The sequence below is a fragment of the Rhamphochromis longiceps genome, linkage group LG15, assembly GCF_057381845.1.
Source record: "Rhamphochromis longiceps isolate RC_006_pf linkage group LG15, R_longiceps_female_GT1.1, whole genome shotgun sequence".
In the NCBI taxonomy this organism is placed as follows: Eukaryota; Metazoa; Chordata; class Actinopteri; order Cichliformes; family Cichlidae; genus Rhamphochromis; species Rhamphochromis longiceps.
In genome coordinates, this window is record NC_140571.1 from 37,448,583 (window position 1) to 37,467,039 (window position 18,457).

Sequence of the window (18,457 nt, forward strand, 5' to 3'; positions counted from 1 at the left end):
TTTTGTAGGCAGTTACGACTCAATGTGGGGTACCTGAAGAAGGTGTACTGCTCGCCGTACATCCAGGGATGCAACTGCAGGGCAGGGTACTTCCCAAAAGGAGGAACAATAAGGCTGAAGAGCAGGGCGATCAGCACAAATACAGCAGGGAGAACGATCTGAGGCACAAATCGAGACGTCCTTAAAGATATCCGTCTATGTTTCAGAATAACTATCATTCTGCAACATGTAGCTAATGACAAGCAGCTAATTTCAAAGAAAAAGGCATAGCGGTAGAAGTGGGTGGATATTTTAGTCAGCTGCTGACAGATAGTCTAACCTGGGCAAAGATTCCCCGACGGCTCCTCCGAGCGTAAAGCCAGCGTTTGATGAAGAGCGCTCTCAGCTGCTGCCATGTCAGCCACCAGCCAGTTGCAGGCACCCCACCGTGGCCATCGCCATTCAGCAGGTCTGTCTCCTGAGGTTCTGCTGACAAGAAAAACACAATGTGAGAACCTGGACTGTTAATGTACATTTAACTGATAAATACTTGGACCTAGACACATCCAAATAAACCAGAGAAAAAAACTGAAATGTCATAATTTACGTCTACTTTTTTTGCATTTCACTTAAATTCTACTGAAAAAAACGAATCTCATCTAATAATTATTTTCAGCCAATTGCGAGCTGAGAGTACCTTTTCTATGAGGCTTTTTCCTTCCTGGCAGCATTTTGGAAACAAACAGTCACAAGGGGAAACAGAACACTTACATGTGCATGATATGTGATATGTGTGTGATTGTGTGCGTATACACACACACACACCTGTTTCTGCTTCATCTAGAGGATGGCCATCAGTTCCCTGTCCTGACGGCTGCTGGCTGTGGGGTGATTCAGGCTGCACCTCTGCTTCAGTGTCCACACCTGTCTCCTCGGCCACCCGCAGAAAGATCTGGAAAATACTTTAAATTTAAATCCTCCGTACATGCACAATAAGGCACTCTTTCAAAGAGTGTGAAAACGAAAACAAAGAAACAATAAATAAACCCCACAACATTTTATTTGTGGAAACAGTGGAAATCTACAATGTCTTAACCCTTGTGTGGTGTTCGTATTTTTGTTACTCAGCCAGTGTTCATGGGTCTGGTGGACCCGCTAGAGTTTTGGCTTTCCAAATTAACACTATCAAACAATTTTATGTTAAATTACTCAACAGATGTTTACTTCATCCCAATTACAAGACATATGAACAGCAAACATGGTTAATTTTTTCCCTTTACCTTTGTTAGATCACATTTATGAATTAATGTGCTTCTCGTTTTTCTTTTATATAAAATGTTATAAATAAATCAGTTATAATCAAGTGGAGTGAGTGGAAAGACACAACACATTTACACGTGAAAAAATAATTAATTGTTTAATTTTTCTTTTGAAAAAAACTGAACACGGGTCTCACAGACCCGAACACCATACAAGGGTTAAAGGACATTTGATACTCCACTCTGTTGCAGGAGTTTCTTATAAAAACTCAGCCAAAGCAATTTTAAGTTCAAACTGAGGCATTTCCTTAACGGTGTAAGCTGCAGACAGCAGGTGGCAGTGAAGGGAGCATCCAGAAACCTTGCAAAGGAGCAGAGAGTGAGAAGGTAAATCATGCAAATGTGACTTATCAGGCTCCACAAATCTGCTATCAGTGCTAATCGAAGGCTAATATTAAGCCTGTTACTGGCAGCTCCACAAATATCCAGCCTTCCTGAAGAGACGGATAATACGCCATTCAATCAGTTTACTTTTACGTCACCCTTGTGGACCGTGCATTCACTATATCGATTACTGTGTAATAGGAGATTTTTATACTAGTTTTATCACAACCAAGCACTCACTGACCTAGTTTCATATTTTCCAGTGATGTAACTGGGAAATGTAACTGTAACATTGTCTCACCTCCTCCAGCGTGCTGTCTGACAGCCCGTAGCTGCTGATTCCCAGTTCAGTCAGTCTCTGGTCCAGTGCGATCAGTAGGATGGCCAGGCTGCTGTCTTTGGCGGCCGTCTGTGGCAGGTTGATCACCGCCTCACGTCTAGACTCCTGCACCAGTCTGGCGCCAGGGATGTGGTGTTGAACCAGCGACAGCAAAGCTGCCAAATCTGCCATGAAGATGATGATGAATGTGATTTTAAATTGCTTCTAAAGATGTTTTCAAACATGTACTCAACATTTTCAGTCTCTCCTATTGTAAGCTACATATTTAAAGCTACACATAAACCCGACAAAATGCAACTTCAGAGGTTTAATGCAAAACAGGAGGAAGTCCACGGACACAGCCCACGACTAAATAGTTTGTAGAACCAGCTTAACAGCAAGAAATGGAAATAACCATTTCCTATAAGACTTTATCAGTCTCTCAAATTGTTGTGGGTGAATTTTAAACCCACTTTTATTACAAAATTGCTTTAGTTCATTGATGTTTGTGTGCATTCATTTATGCACAGGTCACAGCATTTCAATCAGGTTGAGGTCTGGACTTGGCGAGTGCAAAGCCTCGATTCTTCAGTTTTTCAGCTGTTCTGTTGTCCTGAGATCATTTTCTTGTTTTGACCAAGCTTTTGGTGTGATGGCCACATCCCGTGGCTTCAAAATAAGCTCAAATCATCACCCCTCCACCACTGTGCTGACAGTTGATATGAGGTGTTTGTACTGAAATGTTGTGCTTTGTTTTCGCAAATGTGGCGCTAATATTTTTGTTTCGGTCTCATCTGCAAATGATAATTGCAGTTTCTTTGCTCCAGACCAACAAACCACCAAAACGTCTGCTTTTACATTGGTGCTCAACCTTGCTAATGATCAATTAATGTAGTTTACACTCACATGAGCTGCTATCCTCACTTCCCAGCCCGGTGTCTTCACTCAGTGACGAGTCGCTGTCCTGAAACATAGAGCAGAGAACGGTTCTTTCAGTACTCCACATTTCTGTGCTTTCTTTAAACTTATGTGCAAATTATAAAAACTATATAACAGCAAGGTAATAGATAAAGAATTAAAACTTTAAATTTGCTTTCATTTTTATGATGAATATAAATGAAAACAAACCTTGATGAGAGGAGGGAGCTTGTTGGAGCTGGTACTGGTGGAAATACTGAAATTACTGGGAGTGCTGGTGTCCAGTCCTTCCCTCTTCACCACAGTGAGGTAGTAGCCAGACCCCAGCTGGGATTTAAGGAAGAGCGGTGAGCCACAGCAGCACAGCTTCCCCTGAGAGATGATGGCGATCCGGTCACCTAACAACTCTGCCTCGTCCATGTAGTGGGTGGACAGGATGATGGTCCGGTCTGAGGGGGAAAGAGAGCACGTTAGTGGGATTTATTTTCTTATAAGTCTCAGAATAAAGATCTCGAAAGAAAGACAAGCATATCCAGGCTTTACAGAGATGTGGATCAAGGTTCCTTTGCTCAATTACTTCCCGTTTTATTTGTCCTGTCCTGTGTGCATTGTACTTAGTTTTAGTTCTTTTGTCTTGTTTTCCCCTGATTAGTTTCAGATGTGTTCCCTGGTGTCTTCCATTGCCATCAACTACCCTAGTGTGCACTTAAATCACATCTTTGCCTGCCTGTGTTTTCCACCCCACTTGAATCAATAGCCTTTGTGTTTCTGCTGCTTGTTGGATTTTTATGTCTCGCCTAAATAAAGGCTAGTTTTACTGTTTATTAAGTTTGCCTGCTAGTCTGCTTTTTGGTTTCATGTTTCCCACTAAACATAACAAGAAGAATGTTATCTTTAAACAAAGAACCAACAAATGACCGTTTAGTCTCCTGGCTAAAATGTGCTTTCTTCTCACCCTCAAACCCTGATCAGAAAACACTGTTCACAGCACCTTTGCGGTATTTGAGCAGCAGGTCCCAGATCCCTCTGCGGGAGTACGGGTCAACCCCAGCTGTAGGTTCATCCAGGACGACCACCTTTGAGCCTCCGACAAACGCTATCGCCACAGACAGCTTCCTCTGCATGCCGCCTGACAAATGGAAAATTTCAAGCTTGAAAAGAAAACTGACTGAAAAACAAACCTGTTGTTTTTCATTCATAAAGTCTCAACACACTGGAGTTAAACTAGTAACTTTACCTGAAAGGTTTTTGGTCTGTTCGTGTCGCTTGTGCAGGAGGCCGACATCCTCCAGCAAAGTGTCCAGCTCCGCCTTCACCTCTGCTTCAGACAAACCCTTCATACAGCCATAAAACCACACATGCTCCTCTACCGTCAGCCTGAAAGAAGGAGAAAATATGAAAATATCTCTTTAATAGAAATCTGATCAAAACAGTCTACACTATAAAAAAAAAAAAGGTATTCTGAACGTTGTTTCAACACGTTGCAGCTCGGGCCTTGTATGTCTCAATAAAGGCTGTTTATTCTTCTTCCTGGCAGATGTCTTCAAGCATCTGTTAAGTGCCATCGTCTGGTCTTGCCATCAATGTGTATAGGGATTAAGTCTTTGGCTGGGCCACCCGAAGATAATCAGAGGCCACTTCAGCATGATGTTAGCCGTTTACTTTGGTTTACAATTGTGACGTGATGAAAGGCGACGCGTGTCACAAACATAGCCCTTGGAGTCTTGTAAATGCAGTTTGACAGTTTATCTGCATCTACAGAGAGCTGTGAGAATTTTCACAGCTCAATTCCTTCCCAAGTGAAGTGTACATTGTTGTCTCTTTTTAAATTATGTTCAACCACAAGTGAAAAAACAAGTTCTAAAAGGCACCTGAGTGCAAATGATGTAAAACAAGTTTCATTAAATTTCAATTTTTTGACTTTCAGCTAACATGAAACGATTTATAAGCTAAAGAATAGCCAAAACAGCTAATTTGGTAGTTTTCTTTCCTAATTAAAGTGTTTCATTTCATTAAACAATCAGGAAAATAAATTTAATAAATTACAATAACCACTTAAGAAGCTACATGCAAGCTACATAAAATCAGTTGCAATCAGAGCTTGTGAGCAGGCCTTACATGTCAAACAGGACGTTGTGCTGGGGACAAACTCCCAGCGTCCTCCTGATGAAGTCCATGTCATGGCGGATGTCCATCCCTTTGATGTACACGGTCCCAGAGGTGGGTGGGAACAGACCGGTCAGGACAGATCTATCAAACATCAGACACATTAAAAAAAAACCATACTGACCCAACGTGCCATCTACATGAAACTACAATCACATCTCTCATTAACCATTTATTCTAATGTGATTTTAAAATTTGAAGCCGCACAGCCACAGCTTTGTTTGTAAAACCACATTTCAGTTAATGAAGCTCCAAAAATTCTGCATGTAAATTATGTTTGTGATCCACAGTCTAACTTTCAGCTAGCTGCTCTTACATGGTGGTGGTTTTGCCGGCTCCATTGTGGCCCAGGAAAGAAGTGATCTGCCCCTCATAGAACTTCAGGTTCAGGTGGTTTACGGCCAGTTTCCCCCCCTTCTTGTAGATTTTCACCAGATTTCTGACGCTTACGCCCAGAATCATGTTACTGGGTTCTGGTTCAATGTGATCTAATTACAGGTATAAAGAGGCAATATTAAATCTGTGAATATGCGAAGGGAAAACAGCACATTATTATGCCTTAAAACAACAAAACAAATGCAAGAACACAAAAAACAAATTGAAAAGGATTATGGGTCTAGGCTCAACTTCAGTCTCCTTGTTTTCTAAAATCGTTTTAATTAATTGGCTTATAGTCTCATCTCATTACCTTGATTTGTACTTAATGGTCTTAAAACTGCAAATTTGCCAGGAATGTCTTTAAACTGGCATAAAGAGCTGAGCTCAAAAGTCATCACGGTGCAGGATGACAGGTTACTAAAACTCTGTCCAATAAAAAAGCACCTTATATAAACGATAAGTGACAGTAATGAGCCTTCCTTTGGGAACCTGCAGTGCAAAATGAAACAGTACCTTCATTCTGTTCTGTAGGTGCAGGGGGGATCGGCATGCCTGCTTCAAGGGGAACACCTCCCCAGTAGTTGAGCTGAAAGATGAAGTACCATGGCCTGGGGATCCCATACTCACCTGGTGTATAAAACACAAACTTATGCACACATTCATCCAAAGGATAACATTACAGTGTTTAAAAAGATAGCCAGTGGTGGCTACAATGTTATGCCACTGAACAACTTTAGTTTGTCTCTGAACTAAACACATAAAGTGAAACACAAACAAAAGCTTCCAGTTTGAGACACAGGACAGAAGACCGTGGTCGTCTCGCACTTTTTAACAGATAAACAGATGTAAAATATCTACAGCATAGCTAAGATAAAGCAGGAAACATCCATACCAGGAAACACTGCTTCGATGTACCAGGCAGCGATGGCATAGATGAAGGCATCCACATACAACATAACTATGGAGACAGTGAAGCTGTATCGGTCTCCCTCCACAGGGCTGGAGTGCAGGTTGTACCACTGAATGCCCACACCTTGCTCTTCATACTGAGAGAAATACTCACAACCAAAGCCAAAGGCCACAGGAGAAAGGAAACTCTGAGAGAAACAGACAGTCACATTACACCCTGTTAAATCATTGACTGACATTCATAAATAAAACTAAGCACTCTCACATAAGGCCCATGCTCATATTTAACAATTAAGGGATTCCTTTTCCCTATAAAATGTTCCCTGATGACTGCACCCTATCATTTTTTTTACTTACAGCTAAGATTCGGTGTGTGCTGTTGAGGTGGTCTCTCCAGGCGACACACAGGACGTAAGGCAGGTAGAGTCCGAAGTAGATGAGTCCCCCGCAGGCAGCTGACAGGTTGGCCTTTGAAAAGAAGGTGCTGATGAGGAAACACTGCATGATGGTGGCGGTGGCAAAAGCTGTGAGGAAGAAAAAAATAACGGCTGGGTTGCTGTACGGCAAGATGTCGCCCCACTGCAAAAAAAACCAAAACATGTTAGTCATCACGAGAAACTATAAAACACTTTAATACACAAATCATTTCCACTAGAAAAATTCTCTCATTACTTAAAAAAAATATGACTGCAGACTTTGTGATGTTCACATTTTCCTGTTCAGCCTACAGGGTTGCAATGTAGTGTGCGTGTGATGACGGATCATCATCTTGCCTTGAGCAGAGCGATGAGCAGTGCCGCAGAAACCAGGAATGGCACTATGCTGCTGATGAACCAGCTGAACCAAAGTGTCCCAGTTCCTAGACCCATGATCCTCATGGTTTCCTTCAGCCTCGCCTCCTTCTCGTACACCACACCTTTGATGATCATGGCCACAGAGTAGATCCACGCCAGTGTCATGAAAAGCGGCAGAGAGCGGTTTAGCACTCGAAGAAAACTGTGGGGAAAATAACCAAAGACGAAATGTGTGTGCTGATGTTAAACCAGTGATACACGGAAGGCTACAGCAGCAAGTGTTAAACACAAAAATGTGACAATTATGAAGGCTTTCCTGAGCTGCACTCCAACAGCCCTATCAAATGAACTCGGAAACTCCCAGACACTCAACTTGTTATTACAAGAAGCTGATCTTGTTGCACTCTGATATTATACTCAGCTTCCAAAAACCAAGCTCACTGTAAAATATTAAGTTGGGTTTTTTCTATACATTTTTTTTTAACTCTGTTTGGATCGTGCCTATAATTATCTTTTCGTCCATGTTTATTCTCCAGCTTCTCTCTTCTTTAGTAAAGGTACTACTAGTTCTACTACTTCTAATGATTTTTCTAATACATTTAGTATTAGTTTATAAGTTAGCTTAAGTTAGTTTATAAAAGCAGAATTAGAAAAGGATGGAACAAGTGTGGCTTGTTTGGAAGGGATGATAGCACAAAGCTGGTTTGCAAAGTTACAAGACTTCTGGAACAATGTCCTTTGGAAAGACCAAATCGGAGATGTTTGGCCACGATGCACAGGACCACATCTGGCAAAAACCAAACACAGCACATCAGCACTAACACCTTAAACCAACTGGTCATGGTGATGGTGGAGTAGTGGTTTACACTTTTTTGGTAGCCACGGTGCCTGTCCACCTTGCAATCACCGAGTTGACCATGAACTCATCTCTCCACCAAAGTATTCTAGAGTCAGATGTGAAGCCATTTGCTTACAGCTAAAGCTCGGCCCAAATTGAGTTACGAGTTTATGATCCCAAGCAAAAATCTACAGAATGACTGAAAAGGAAGAGAATAAATTTGAGATATGAAAGAGATTTTCCTCGTTGTCATGGCTTAATGTTTCCCCTCAAGGACAGCAGATTCAGCTATCTCAGAAACACAGAGACAGGGGCTGACAGGTTAAACAGAGACCTCTCAGTTCTGTTCGGATCCAGCATAACTCTCTCTCCTCACCTACAGCTGCTCTAGACGAAAAACTCGACTATAGATCAAGAAAGTTCACAACATCCATTTACAACTGCACGCCACTCACACATCGTCCACATAGCAGGGGTAGGGCATCTGCTGGACGTAGATGCCGGTAGTCTGTCGAATCCCGGTAAGCACTCGGCTCACCGCTCTCTCCACCAGGTCTTGAACATACACGAAACCACCCCAAATATAACGCATGTCACTGAAGGGGTCAGCAGCTGGACCCGGATCCCAAAACCTGAAGTTAAAAGAAATCATGAAATCAAGAATTAAAGTGCTAGAGAAACCGTCCTAAGGTCTTCCTTGTTTCATGATGAGGCTGTCTCAGTATGGTTAGTTTAATTACAGCATTATCCAGAACAAACAATAACAGCAGGAGCAGCCCTGTGTTTAACTGCTGTAAAGTGTTGGTTAAAAGGAATAAGCTACTGCTGATAGTAATGAACTATAACAGGAACAGTACTTCTCAGTACCGGTCTTTGAGCTTGCTGGTGCGGGTCACATCATCAATGTCCATACGGATCTTGTATGTGACATGTGGGGGCAGCTCAGACGAGGAAGTGTTGGGCAGCAGGAAAACAACACCTGCCCAGAACTGCCTGTCCTCTAGTAGTTCCAGCGCTCTTTCAATCAGCTGACCCTCAGTTTCCAGCCCCTCCAGTTTGTTTTGAGAGAAGCACTGCAGGAGACGAAGGAAAACATGCAGAAGATATAAACAGACAATCACAAGGAAGGTGGAATTAGGCTTTAAGCAAACTTCACTTTTCTATTTTATTAATATTTAAAAATAAATAACAGCAAAGGAGGAGAACCTCTGTGACTTGTGCAAGAGTGGAGATAGTTTGGTTTATGTCATTGTAGATGTCCAGCCAGGTCAGCGGCGCTCCGGGCCTCCGTGGGATATCTGGAGAGGGTGTCGATAGGAAGCGTGCGATGCGTGAAGCTGTCCAGGGTGTGTCTTCCAAACGCAGGTTAACCAGTACTGCAATCTCTGGCTGCCTTAACAAATCCTATCGCAAACACATACACAGACACATTATTATGACTGAAAAATGCTGAAAAATGCTATATATTTCACTCTTTCCTCTTGTAGTGAGAGAAAGTCTGACCTGTAGCATCTTAACCTCCACACTGGTCTCCATGTAGCTCTTGATTTGTGGTCCCACCTCAAGCCAGGCTTCATTTAGCTCCTGGATAATCTGCAGGTCTTCAAATGTTTTGTTCACCTTCAGCGGAACCGAACTTAAAGTTAGCTTAAGAAGTCACGTCTGACACATCTTACAGAAGGTAATATTAGTCAAGGTTTCCTTTTTAATTTAATTTTTTTTCATATAATGTCATATTGTAAGATAAAGACCTTAAAATAACACAAGGAAAACCCCAACTATCAGACAATCCTCTATGAGCAAACACTTGGCAAGCGTGGAGAGGAAAAACTCCTTTTTAACAGGAAGAGACCTCCAGGGAGGGGCAATCACGTGCCCTGAGTAGTTGGTGTTGGGGGGAGGAAGACAGGAACAAAAAAAAAAACACTGTGGAAATTGTTTGAATTTTGTGGATGAAAACCTAAAACATCCTGGTCTGAAGACACCTTCTGTTTATAAAACAGTGAGTATAAGATTGCTGTACCTCTTTCATAACTTGCTGGATTGCAGGAGTGTTGGGTGTGTAGAGGAGTTTTCCTATGAACAAAGGTTTGATTCCTCTCCACACAATGCGAGACAAAGGGTTGGACTCCAGCGCCTGGATCAGATTTTTACAGAAGGGAGCTGCAGGAAGCAAAAAACCCGCCAAGCAGGACAATCGTTAAACAACACAGGTGTTTCTCAGTGGGGTTGTGTTGATTTAAGTGGTGCAAGTGCACCCTGAAGTACAGAAGGATCAAGGCCTCAAGCCAGGTCTTGTCTGCACATATTGCCATTAACATCCTGCCACAGAAACTGCACAGCGTCTTACTTGTATTGTTGTTGTGTTCCACATTCACGTCCTCTGTGCCATTTTTGCCCAAAAAGGACTTGATGTCATTGTCTTCATACCAGTTAAGGGACGGGATGCGTTCACCGTCAAGTTCATGGTGACCGCACACGATCTTTGAAAAAGCTCTGAAACTTTCTCTGGGCATTGCTGTGCGATTTTCTGGAGACAGGACACGAAGAGCTGCGCTCATGTCTGCAAAACTGGAGAGGGAGGAGATCTGAAAGAAGTGAAGAAGGAACAAGAAGCATAGAAGAGGCAGAAATGAAGGGCGAAAACAGGTGAGAGAGAAATACGACAAAAAATGATGAAGGTCTGATGGTCTTGAACTGATCATGTCCAGTGTGATAGAGATATAGACTGAATCTAATGTGCTCTTACATCATCCAGGAGGGCAGTGAGCTCCTGGGAAACTGAGGTGACAGCCTGACTGATGGCCCTGAGTTCTCCAGCGTTGGCCATTAGACGGTCTCTCTGACAGGGACAAGAGGTGGCCCATGTTACTCGTGCTGCTTTGAATTCACTAAATTTTGCGCTGGTTTCTCCATCAGCCCATGCTTACCGTCAAGAACTTGGTCAAGTCGAGCTGAGACAGGAAAAGGCGCTCGGTCTCCTGCAGCACATCAGCTGGTAAGTAACACATCTGGGTCTGAAGATCAGTCATGGCGGTTTCTCCTCCATCCACCGTCAGCAGCTGTTCTAGGACACTTCTATTACACACCATGTCCTTTAGCTGCATCTCCGCTACAGCCAGTGTAGTCTGGGGTGGACAAAAACGTTCTTTTAAGGATGTTTGGCCATCAGACAAAAACAATACAAAGGTAATATGCTTGCTACTGACCCAACAAAAAAATTCAGTGATGCCTTAAAGGGAAAACTAACAGTTTACATTAAAATATCATCACAAATTACATGACTTTCCTGTAACAAGTTACAGTAACTGCTTTTCAGCACATAATGTAACTTTGGTGGCAGCAAACACCTCAAAGACTTGTTAGTGACAGAAATCTTATTTTCATTTTGGATTATATCTTTCTTCTTCTTCTTCTCTCTGTAATAAATGTTATTTATTCTGTGTAAAATTTTACATTAGATTGGTTTATATCTTTAATCCTAAAAGGGATTAACCACTTAGGCCAAAAGAGTTTTAGTTCTACAGAGCAGATAATGGGTTTATTTGTGATTTAAGCCGGTAACCAACCTGAAAATTAAGTCTAGCATTCAGCAGTGTGTCCACATTCACAGGTGACATACTGGCATTGGTCAGGAGGAAGGTGGAAAATGTCTCATTTGGTCTCAGGTATTGTTTTACTGGGAGATCTGCAGTGGAAATACACAGATTAAGATTACAGCCAAAACCCCACAAAGCCCCACAAATCAAAGTCCAAGCTAGAATCAACACTTAACATCTAGAATAGAGCTTGCAGCTGAGTTTGCAGTATCAACACTTTAAACTTAAAGTTAGCACAGTTAATTTGTAGTTTTTTCAGGTAGCACATGACGTCCGATAGTTTCTTCCTTTTCATACTGACGTGTTTGATAGATTTTAGCCTTATTTTCTATTTTAAAAAAACGATTTTTCCTGCTGCTGAGAGTAAAAAAACACAATTACAAACTCATAAAGTTAAAATGCGACCAGCTACAGGGAGGCAGAATAGAATAAGCCCGGTTCCAGTCACTGGTTCATTATTAATGACTTGCAGGTCACAGAACAGTGCAGCAGCTTTCTCCATTGTTTGCTTGTATGATTTCTGCTCACATAAACTCATCGATACAGGCTTCATCATTTGAACTTCCTTCCTTATATTTTTGTTTTTCTTATCTAGAAATTTAAAACTGGTTCACCAAGAATAACCTTCTTTTTCTCTTCTACTTGTCTCCTGTGAGGTTTAACTAAATATTAATTTCATCCTTCCAAACAGTTACCCAAATGAAACAGTGCAGCAGGTTCTTTAAACTAAGACCTGAGCACATGTTAATGTTTGCCTTGCTGTAGAAAAACAAAACACTGACAACCTGCTTTCATTCAGTCTCTTGTTCAACAGGGGAAGTAACTCAATATGACCGAGGCAGGGCAAGCTAAGCAATCACTATGTCCTGCTTTCACAACAGCAATAAGACACAATCATTCAGCTGTGCTTAAACCACACGTACACATACTGAGTAAGGCCTGCTCAGATACATCAAAGTTAATCCAACATTCCTTTCTTTGTATAAATTCTTGTTTTTCCCCCCTATTTCTTTTAAAAACAAAGAAGGTTTTTGCATTTGTGTGAAAAGCGGGAATAAAGCGCAGCTACATGGCAACTAAACCTAAAGAAAAACCCCCAGCTAAACATTGACTTTATGTAAAGCTTCATGTTCTGCCACAATGACTGTACTTATTCATGACTCTTTCTGGCTAATGGTGCCCATTTAAGAAAGAAATTCTAAACTGCCCCTCTTCAAAGTTTGCCCTCAGTTTAATATGTATTCCTTGGATCAATGCTTCAACAGATTGAAACAAGCTGCAGTACTTGGCAGGGCTCCACTTCTTTGTCCCAGCTTCCGGACGCTCTCCATTAGCTTCTGAAAGCCGGCGAAGCTCTGATTACCACTGTAGGCCAGAACGGCCTGGACATCCACTAGAAGCCGAGACAGTCTGGAGGAAAACAACAGTGAGATTGAGAGTGTGTGTGATACTTAATGACAGCAAACACTGACTTCATGTTTGTATACAGACCAAGTCTATTCAATCATATTGCCTGCTAGTCCTAAATTTGCCTTACTTTACTGTACACTGTTGTGTACAGTAAAATAATGCAAAACTGTGAGCTTTTACGTCATATTGCCTGAAGACAAGTGTTCTGATTTCCTTCAGAAATATTTTAAAACTATTCCTATAGGATGTGTTTATATAAAGTCGTGCAGTGTATGCACATTTTTGCAAATGAGCTGAAAGATGCAGGTGAGGTTGCTTTATTTCTAAAATATACTTTTACTTACAGTTTTTCTTGTTTCAGAACACTTGTAATCAGAATACTAGTACTGTACCGTTAAAGCAATGATCCTACTCTAAACTGCACCACTCTAGGTGGTTGGCCATGTTTTTAATCTCCGATCTACCTACATGGAGTTGTTAAAGTTGCCAACTTGGCCGGGTGTCTCTCCTGGTGTCTGGCTGTGGAAGCAAGGGTTGTTGATGTTGCAGATAATGCCCTGAATCCAGGGCAAGGTCCCTGCTGACGGCAGGGCTTTGTTTGGAAAGTGACCTACAAGGAAAGAAAAGGAGATCAGCCTGAGCCACAAAACAATGAAAATACTGTAGAAGTGACCTAAAATACATCCACCAGGTACTAGACTGAGCAATAATCCTAACATCCTATCCTAGGATTCAGCTGTGTGTTAAAACAGTGCCACAATCTTCCCATTAGTGGACATCCCAGCAAATCCACCTGTTTCTTCCTGTTAAAAGTGAGTTTTTCCTTGCCACTGTCGCCAAAGTGCTTTCTCATAGGGGGTCATGTGATTGTTGGGTTTTTCTCTGTATGTATTATTGTAGGGTCTACCTTACAATATAAAGAGCATTGACGTGACTGTTGCTGTGATTTAGTGCTATATAAATAAAATTGAATGGAAGGTCTGACTATGCAATGTTCAGAGAAACTGCAAAACAGCCAAGAGCTACATCTCATACTGTACAGGTCTCAGTTAGCGTGTTAAATGCTAACGTTCATGCTAGTGCAATTTAAAAAAGACTGAAACAGTTTGTCTTGTTTTGGAAGGGTTGCCACGAGAAAGCCTCTTTTCCATAAAAAGAAGATGGTGAAACAACTCAGGTTTGTAAAGTTTCATCTGAACAAACTTCAACTTCATAGGTGGTGATTTGTTCAGTTCTCCACCTTTATTGACGCTAAAGGTGATGAACAGCAATGCTGTGAAGAGTGTGACAAAATCTCTCCACAACCCTAAGAGAAATGATTACTTCAAGTTATTGCTGCTAAATGTGGACCTACAAGCTAAGGAGTCATGGGTGGGCTTAGTTTTTTACCGAACTGCATAAAGTCCTGTGACGACCTTTCTCACATGGCTGTATATATATGTAAAACTTTAACTTTGTTCAGCCTTACTGATTGTGGTCCAGTGGAGGCACTTGGAAACATTTCGTGTAGGTTTCATATTTGATACAGATCTAGTCTAGTTTGGTCTAGTTTACATCTTCTTAAACTCAAAGTTAGTGAGATGTAACTTTATCATGCACAGACTTACCATTACACTCTGAGCTGGCATGCTGTGTTTTCTTAGGTTACGTTATGTCACTACATGTTTATAGAGAACTAATCAAAGCAGGTCAAGAACACAAATGTGCGTGTGTGGCACAAGACTCACTCTGAGTGAGTTAATCCTCTTTAACCAGTTGGCAAAAGGCCATTTTTAAGACGTATAAGCGTGTTTGTGAAGAGACACAAATATCCCAGCATCACTCACATTGGCTCTGTTTGTAAGGAGGGTGCGAATGACGGACAGAGATAAGGATGACGAAGAGGAAGAGAGGCCAGAGGAGCTCGATAATGAGCTGGATCTGCACAAGAGGAGAGCATAAGAGGTGTTAACAGTAGGTCAAACGATCAGTGACCTTTACGGGCCAGGACTATAGCCAGCAATGAAACTGACAAATAAGTGCTGTGATACTTCAGATGGTGATGTATACACCGGAAAACTGAAGAATGATCTCATGTACTGTGCAGTCTGTGTCTCGTTCATTATGCTTCCTTATAGAATCAAACAATCTCTTGCTTTTTATCCTAAGTAGTGAAGATGTGATCACCTTGTTCCTTCTGCGGTACGTGATGTTCTTCCAGAGCAGGAGGAACAGTTGTCTGAAAAAACCCATCGCTCCTACCTGACCATGACGTGATCCTGGAAAAACGGTGGGGAGAAGAGGACAAGTTCATCAGGGCAACTATGAAATGTACGCAAAGGAGAAAAGACAGACAGAGCCAATACTGCAATCATTGACAATCAAAAACACAGCAGGTAAAATAAGTCCTGAATACTTCACTAAAGTTCTAAGTAACCTGAACAGACCGTATTCTCCTTTTATTTCACAGGCTTGTCTAAACTTTGCAGGAGCACCTGGTCATGCCCTGTTTCTGGTGAAATTATGTACCTTCCACTTCCAAATTATGGCCCCTGATATTAATTATCACTAAGTGGCAAATTACTAATGACTGATTTCAGCTGGTGTCAGGACTTTCCATGCCTTTTTGTATTTTCCCTTTTGGGTGATATAGAAAATTCTTAAAAGGAAAAAGAAGTGTCATTATTAATGTTAACTATGGTATATTCTCTGTATTTGTATAGCGCTTTACTTAGTCCCTAAGGACCCCAAAGCGCTTTACACTACATTCAGTCATTCACACATTCACACACTGGTGATGGCAAGCTACATTGTAGCCACAGCTGCCCTGGGGCGCACTGACAGAGGCGATGATAAATTGATAAATCGAGGTGATGATAAATTGATAGTTATCATGATAAAAAATTATAACTATGATAAATGTTATTAGTGAAGACAGACCATACAAGGTATTGAATAATCAGCCCAGATCTTATCTTAAAGACCTCATAGTACCGTATCACCTAAATGGTGCACTTCACTCTGATGTCTTACTTGTGGTTCCTAGGACATTTAAAAGTAGAACGTGAGACAGAGCCTAAGCCTTTTAAGATTAAAAGGTTTAAATATGTAATTTCTGATAAATCTTAAAGTTTGTACAGGATCAGTCGACAATAAACCCTCCCTTAGTTCTGCTGCAATAGGTCTAGGCTAGTGGGGACTTAAATTATGTAGAAAAAAGTTACAGACCTGCCAGCCTTACTATGCGTGTTTAGAGTAAAGGTTTTCTTCTCTGCTCACTCTGATCTGCTCAAGTCAGACAATCCCATGCTTGATCCTGAAATCCTCCTGATCCAAACAGCTTACCTGTCTCACTGTAAGGCATTCACTTTTGCTCAACCATTCGTCCAGAATATGGTCTCTTCTAGATTTAGAAAACAACATAAAGCTGTTTAAGTAAAGCTAGAACTGCTCTGACTAATTCCCTTTGCAAACCTTACAAAACAGTCTGCATCTCTGCGCATGTCAGTGCAGGTGTAGGATGTAGTTTTTATAACCATTAAAGCCGGCTTTTTTAAAAAATATATTTTTCTTTATTTTGACCGCCAGGTTTCTCACGGGGTTGTTATTTCCTGTTTGAGAACAGGAAAACATTAGCAGGTAGCTAATGCAGTGTTGATGTAACAAGGTACAGTAACGTTTCATGCTCCCATAACACAGAAACTACGCATCCACATAAGTTACAACTTTGCACTGCTTGAATGAAATTAGGTTATTCAATCAGGTATTCTTTTCTTAAAGTAGACATGTTAGAGAAATCAAATCAAATCAAAAGTACACTGTAACTACAAGTTTATCAACAACAATATTTAGCGGTTAAGCGTAAACTTATAATATAAGGGCAATAGCTTACAAAAGCTTGAAGAAACATTAGCTTCCTTGTCTTAGCATCCTATACAGTGATGTTGCTATTGTGTACATCAGCTCATTTACGAAAACAGTGAAAAGAAACCAATTTGATTATCTCAGTGTAAAACAGATGTTAATGATTACCTCTGTGTAATAAAGCTGATTTTAAAGCTCCTCTCCAGCGGCCGACAGCTTGACATTGACTTCCCAGTGTTTGCGATAGCAGCTGTAAGCAGCGTAAAGTTCCGCCCACACATGAAGCGGATTGGTCAAACACATTCAAAGGGGCGTGGCCGTAAAAGCCGGTTAAGAATCCGATTGGTTACTGTTATAATTTCGTAACTGAAGAAACATGGAAAAAAGAGAACTGACAGGTTCACAGGGCTTTAAGTAATATGAACCGTTCCCTTGTGTTCAAGAAGTAATTCATAAAGAAGGATATTTTATCAATACAAGCAACAAAGCATTATAACTTTAGCCTGACATTATTAAAAACATTACAATCACAATTAATAATTCATAAACGGCACCAGTTCATTTTCACTAGACATTGCACTGCTGACATTTTTAAAGTGGCATACCAGTGTATAAGCATCCAATTGATTTTTATGGAATCAGTAGCTGTTGGTGAGTCTGTAGGTGTGAGACCTGATTGACCTGACATGCCGACCAGAGTTCAACAGGTGAAACACCCAGTAGGAGAGCATGCTCTCTACTGATGAGCGGCAGAAGACCAGCAGCAGCAGCTTCCGGTCCAGGTTATTCTTTCTCACATGGAGGAAGTGAAGCTACTGCTGGGCCTTCTTTACCAGGGCGTTGGTGTTATGGGTCCAGATGCGATTGGCGGACGGCTGGATGCCCAAAAATCGGAAGATGGAGAAATATCTCCACTTATGTTTAGTGAGGAGTGACCCTGTTTGTGCCTCCTGCAGTCCATTATGAGTTCTTTAGTTCGGAGGGCTGTGCCACTGCATATGTCTGTATGTGCCGACTTCTTGAAAGAGTTGCACCTTGACCAGACGGTTCTGGTAGCCATAAAAACAACTTGTGGGATACTTATCACTCCTCCTAGCAGAATTGGTAGAGGTCGTTTAAAACGGTTGGTTTTCTGGAAATAAGCATAATTATCCTCCTGGAACGCCAAGCTGTGTCCAAGTTTCAACAGTCTAGCTGGTGATTTGAGTTGAAGTTGATGAATTTATTCCATCCACTTTCTGCAATGTACCAGTACCACTGGCAACAAAACATGATGTTACCACCACTACGCTTGACAACTGGTAGTAGTCTTAGGTTTGAAAGCCTCACCTTTGCTCCTCCAAACAGCTCAATCTTTGTCTCATCTCACCTTAAAGATTTTCTCCAGAAGGCATTTGGCTCGTCCATGTGGGCAACTTCAAATTTAAGTTGAGCTTGAACTGTCCATGGTGATATAAAACTTATCCCACTGTGGACACTGGCGTTCCAACCATTTCTAATTCATAGCAGGCTTTGTGTCCTTTCATCTTAAAGTGGCAATTTGGGTCTTCTTCCAGACCTCTGCAAAGCCATGACACAGCCAAACAACCTGTACTTAGAGTTGTTTAAACTGATGATCAAACCAGAGTATTGTCAAACAAATCCTTAGGCTAGCAAAGAGA

At 41.4% G+C, this 18,457-nt stretch overlaps 2 protein-coding genes across 2 annotated transcripts in view; one reads left to right on the forward strand and one right to left on the reverse strand.

The window, feature by feature from the left end:
* abca7 (ATP-binding cassette, sub-family A (ABC1), member 7) overlaps positions 1–17,033 on the reverse strand; it is a 29,617-nt gene extending 12,584 nt beyond the window's left edge. The window contains exons 1-29 of the mRNA XM_085381323.1: positions 16,965–17,033; positions 15,120–15,211; positions 14,780–14,873; positions 13,422–13,563; positions 12,829–12,953; positions 11,514–11,632; positions 10,875–11,072; positions 10,694–10,786; positions 10,295–10,532; positions 9,968–10,107; positions 9,448–9,564; positions 9,151–9,348; positions 8,812–9,017; positions 8,400–8,576; positions 7,086–7,308; positions 6,670–6,891; positions 6,296–6,500; positions 5,917–6,030; positions 5,342–5,513; positions 4,978–5,109; positions 4,097–4,236; positions 3,851–3,988; positions 3,070–3,308; positions 2,848–2,905; positions 1,924–2,126; positions 805–931; positions 677–700; positions 320–465; positions 34–158 (exon numbers count right to left, since the gene is read on the reverse strand). Of these exons, the coding sequence (XP_085237449.1) occupies positions 34–158; positions 320–465; positions 677–700; positions 805–931; positions 1,924–2,126; positions 2,848–2,905; positions 3,070–3,308; positions 3,851–3,988; positions 4,097–4,236; positions 4,978–5,109; positions 5,342–5,513; positions 5,917–6,030; positions 6,296–6,500; positions 6,670–6,891; positions 7,086–7,308; positions 8,400–8,576; positions 8,812–9,017; positions 9,151–9,348; positions 9,448–9,564; positions 9,968–10,107; positions 10,295–10,532; positions 10,694–10,786; positions 10,875–11,072; positions 11,514–11,632; positions 12,829–12,953; positions 13,422–13,563; positions 14,780–14,873; positions 15,120–15,185 (4,181 nt within the window). The 5' untranslated portion in view covers positions 15,186–15,211; positions 16,965–17,033. The remainder of the gene's footprint in view (positions 1–33; positions 159–319; positions 466–676; positions 701–804; positions 932–1,923; positions 2,127–2,847; positions 2,906–3,069; positions 3,309–3,850; positions 3,989–4,096; positions 4,237–4,977; positions 5,110–5,341; positions 5,514–5,916; positions 6,031–6,295; positions 6,501–6,669; positions 6,892–7,085; positions 7,309–8,399; positions 8,577–8,811; positions 9,018–9,150; positions 9,349–9,447; positions 9,565–9,967; positions 10,108–10,294; positions 10,533–10,693; positions 10,787–10,874; positions 11,073–11,513; positions 11,633–12,828; positions 12,954–13,421; positions 13,564–14,779; positions 14,874–15,119; positions 15,212–16,964) is intronic.
* LOC146653113 (uncharacterized) overlaps positions 1–18,457 on the forward strand; it is a 172,703-nt gene that overhangs the window by 21,705 nt on the left and 132,541 nt on the right. The gene's annotated exons all lie outside the window — the stretch shown is intronic.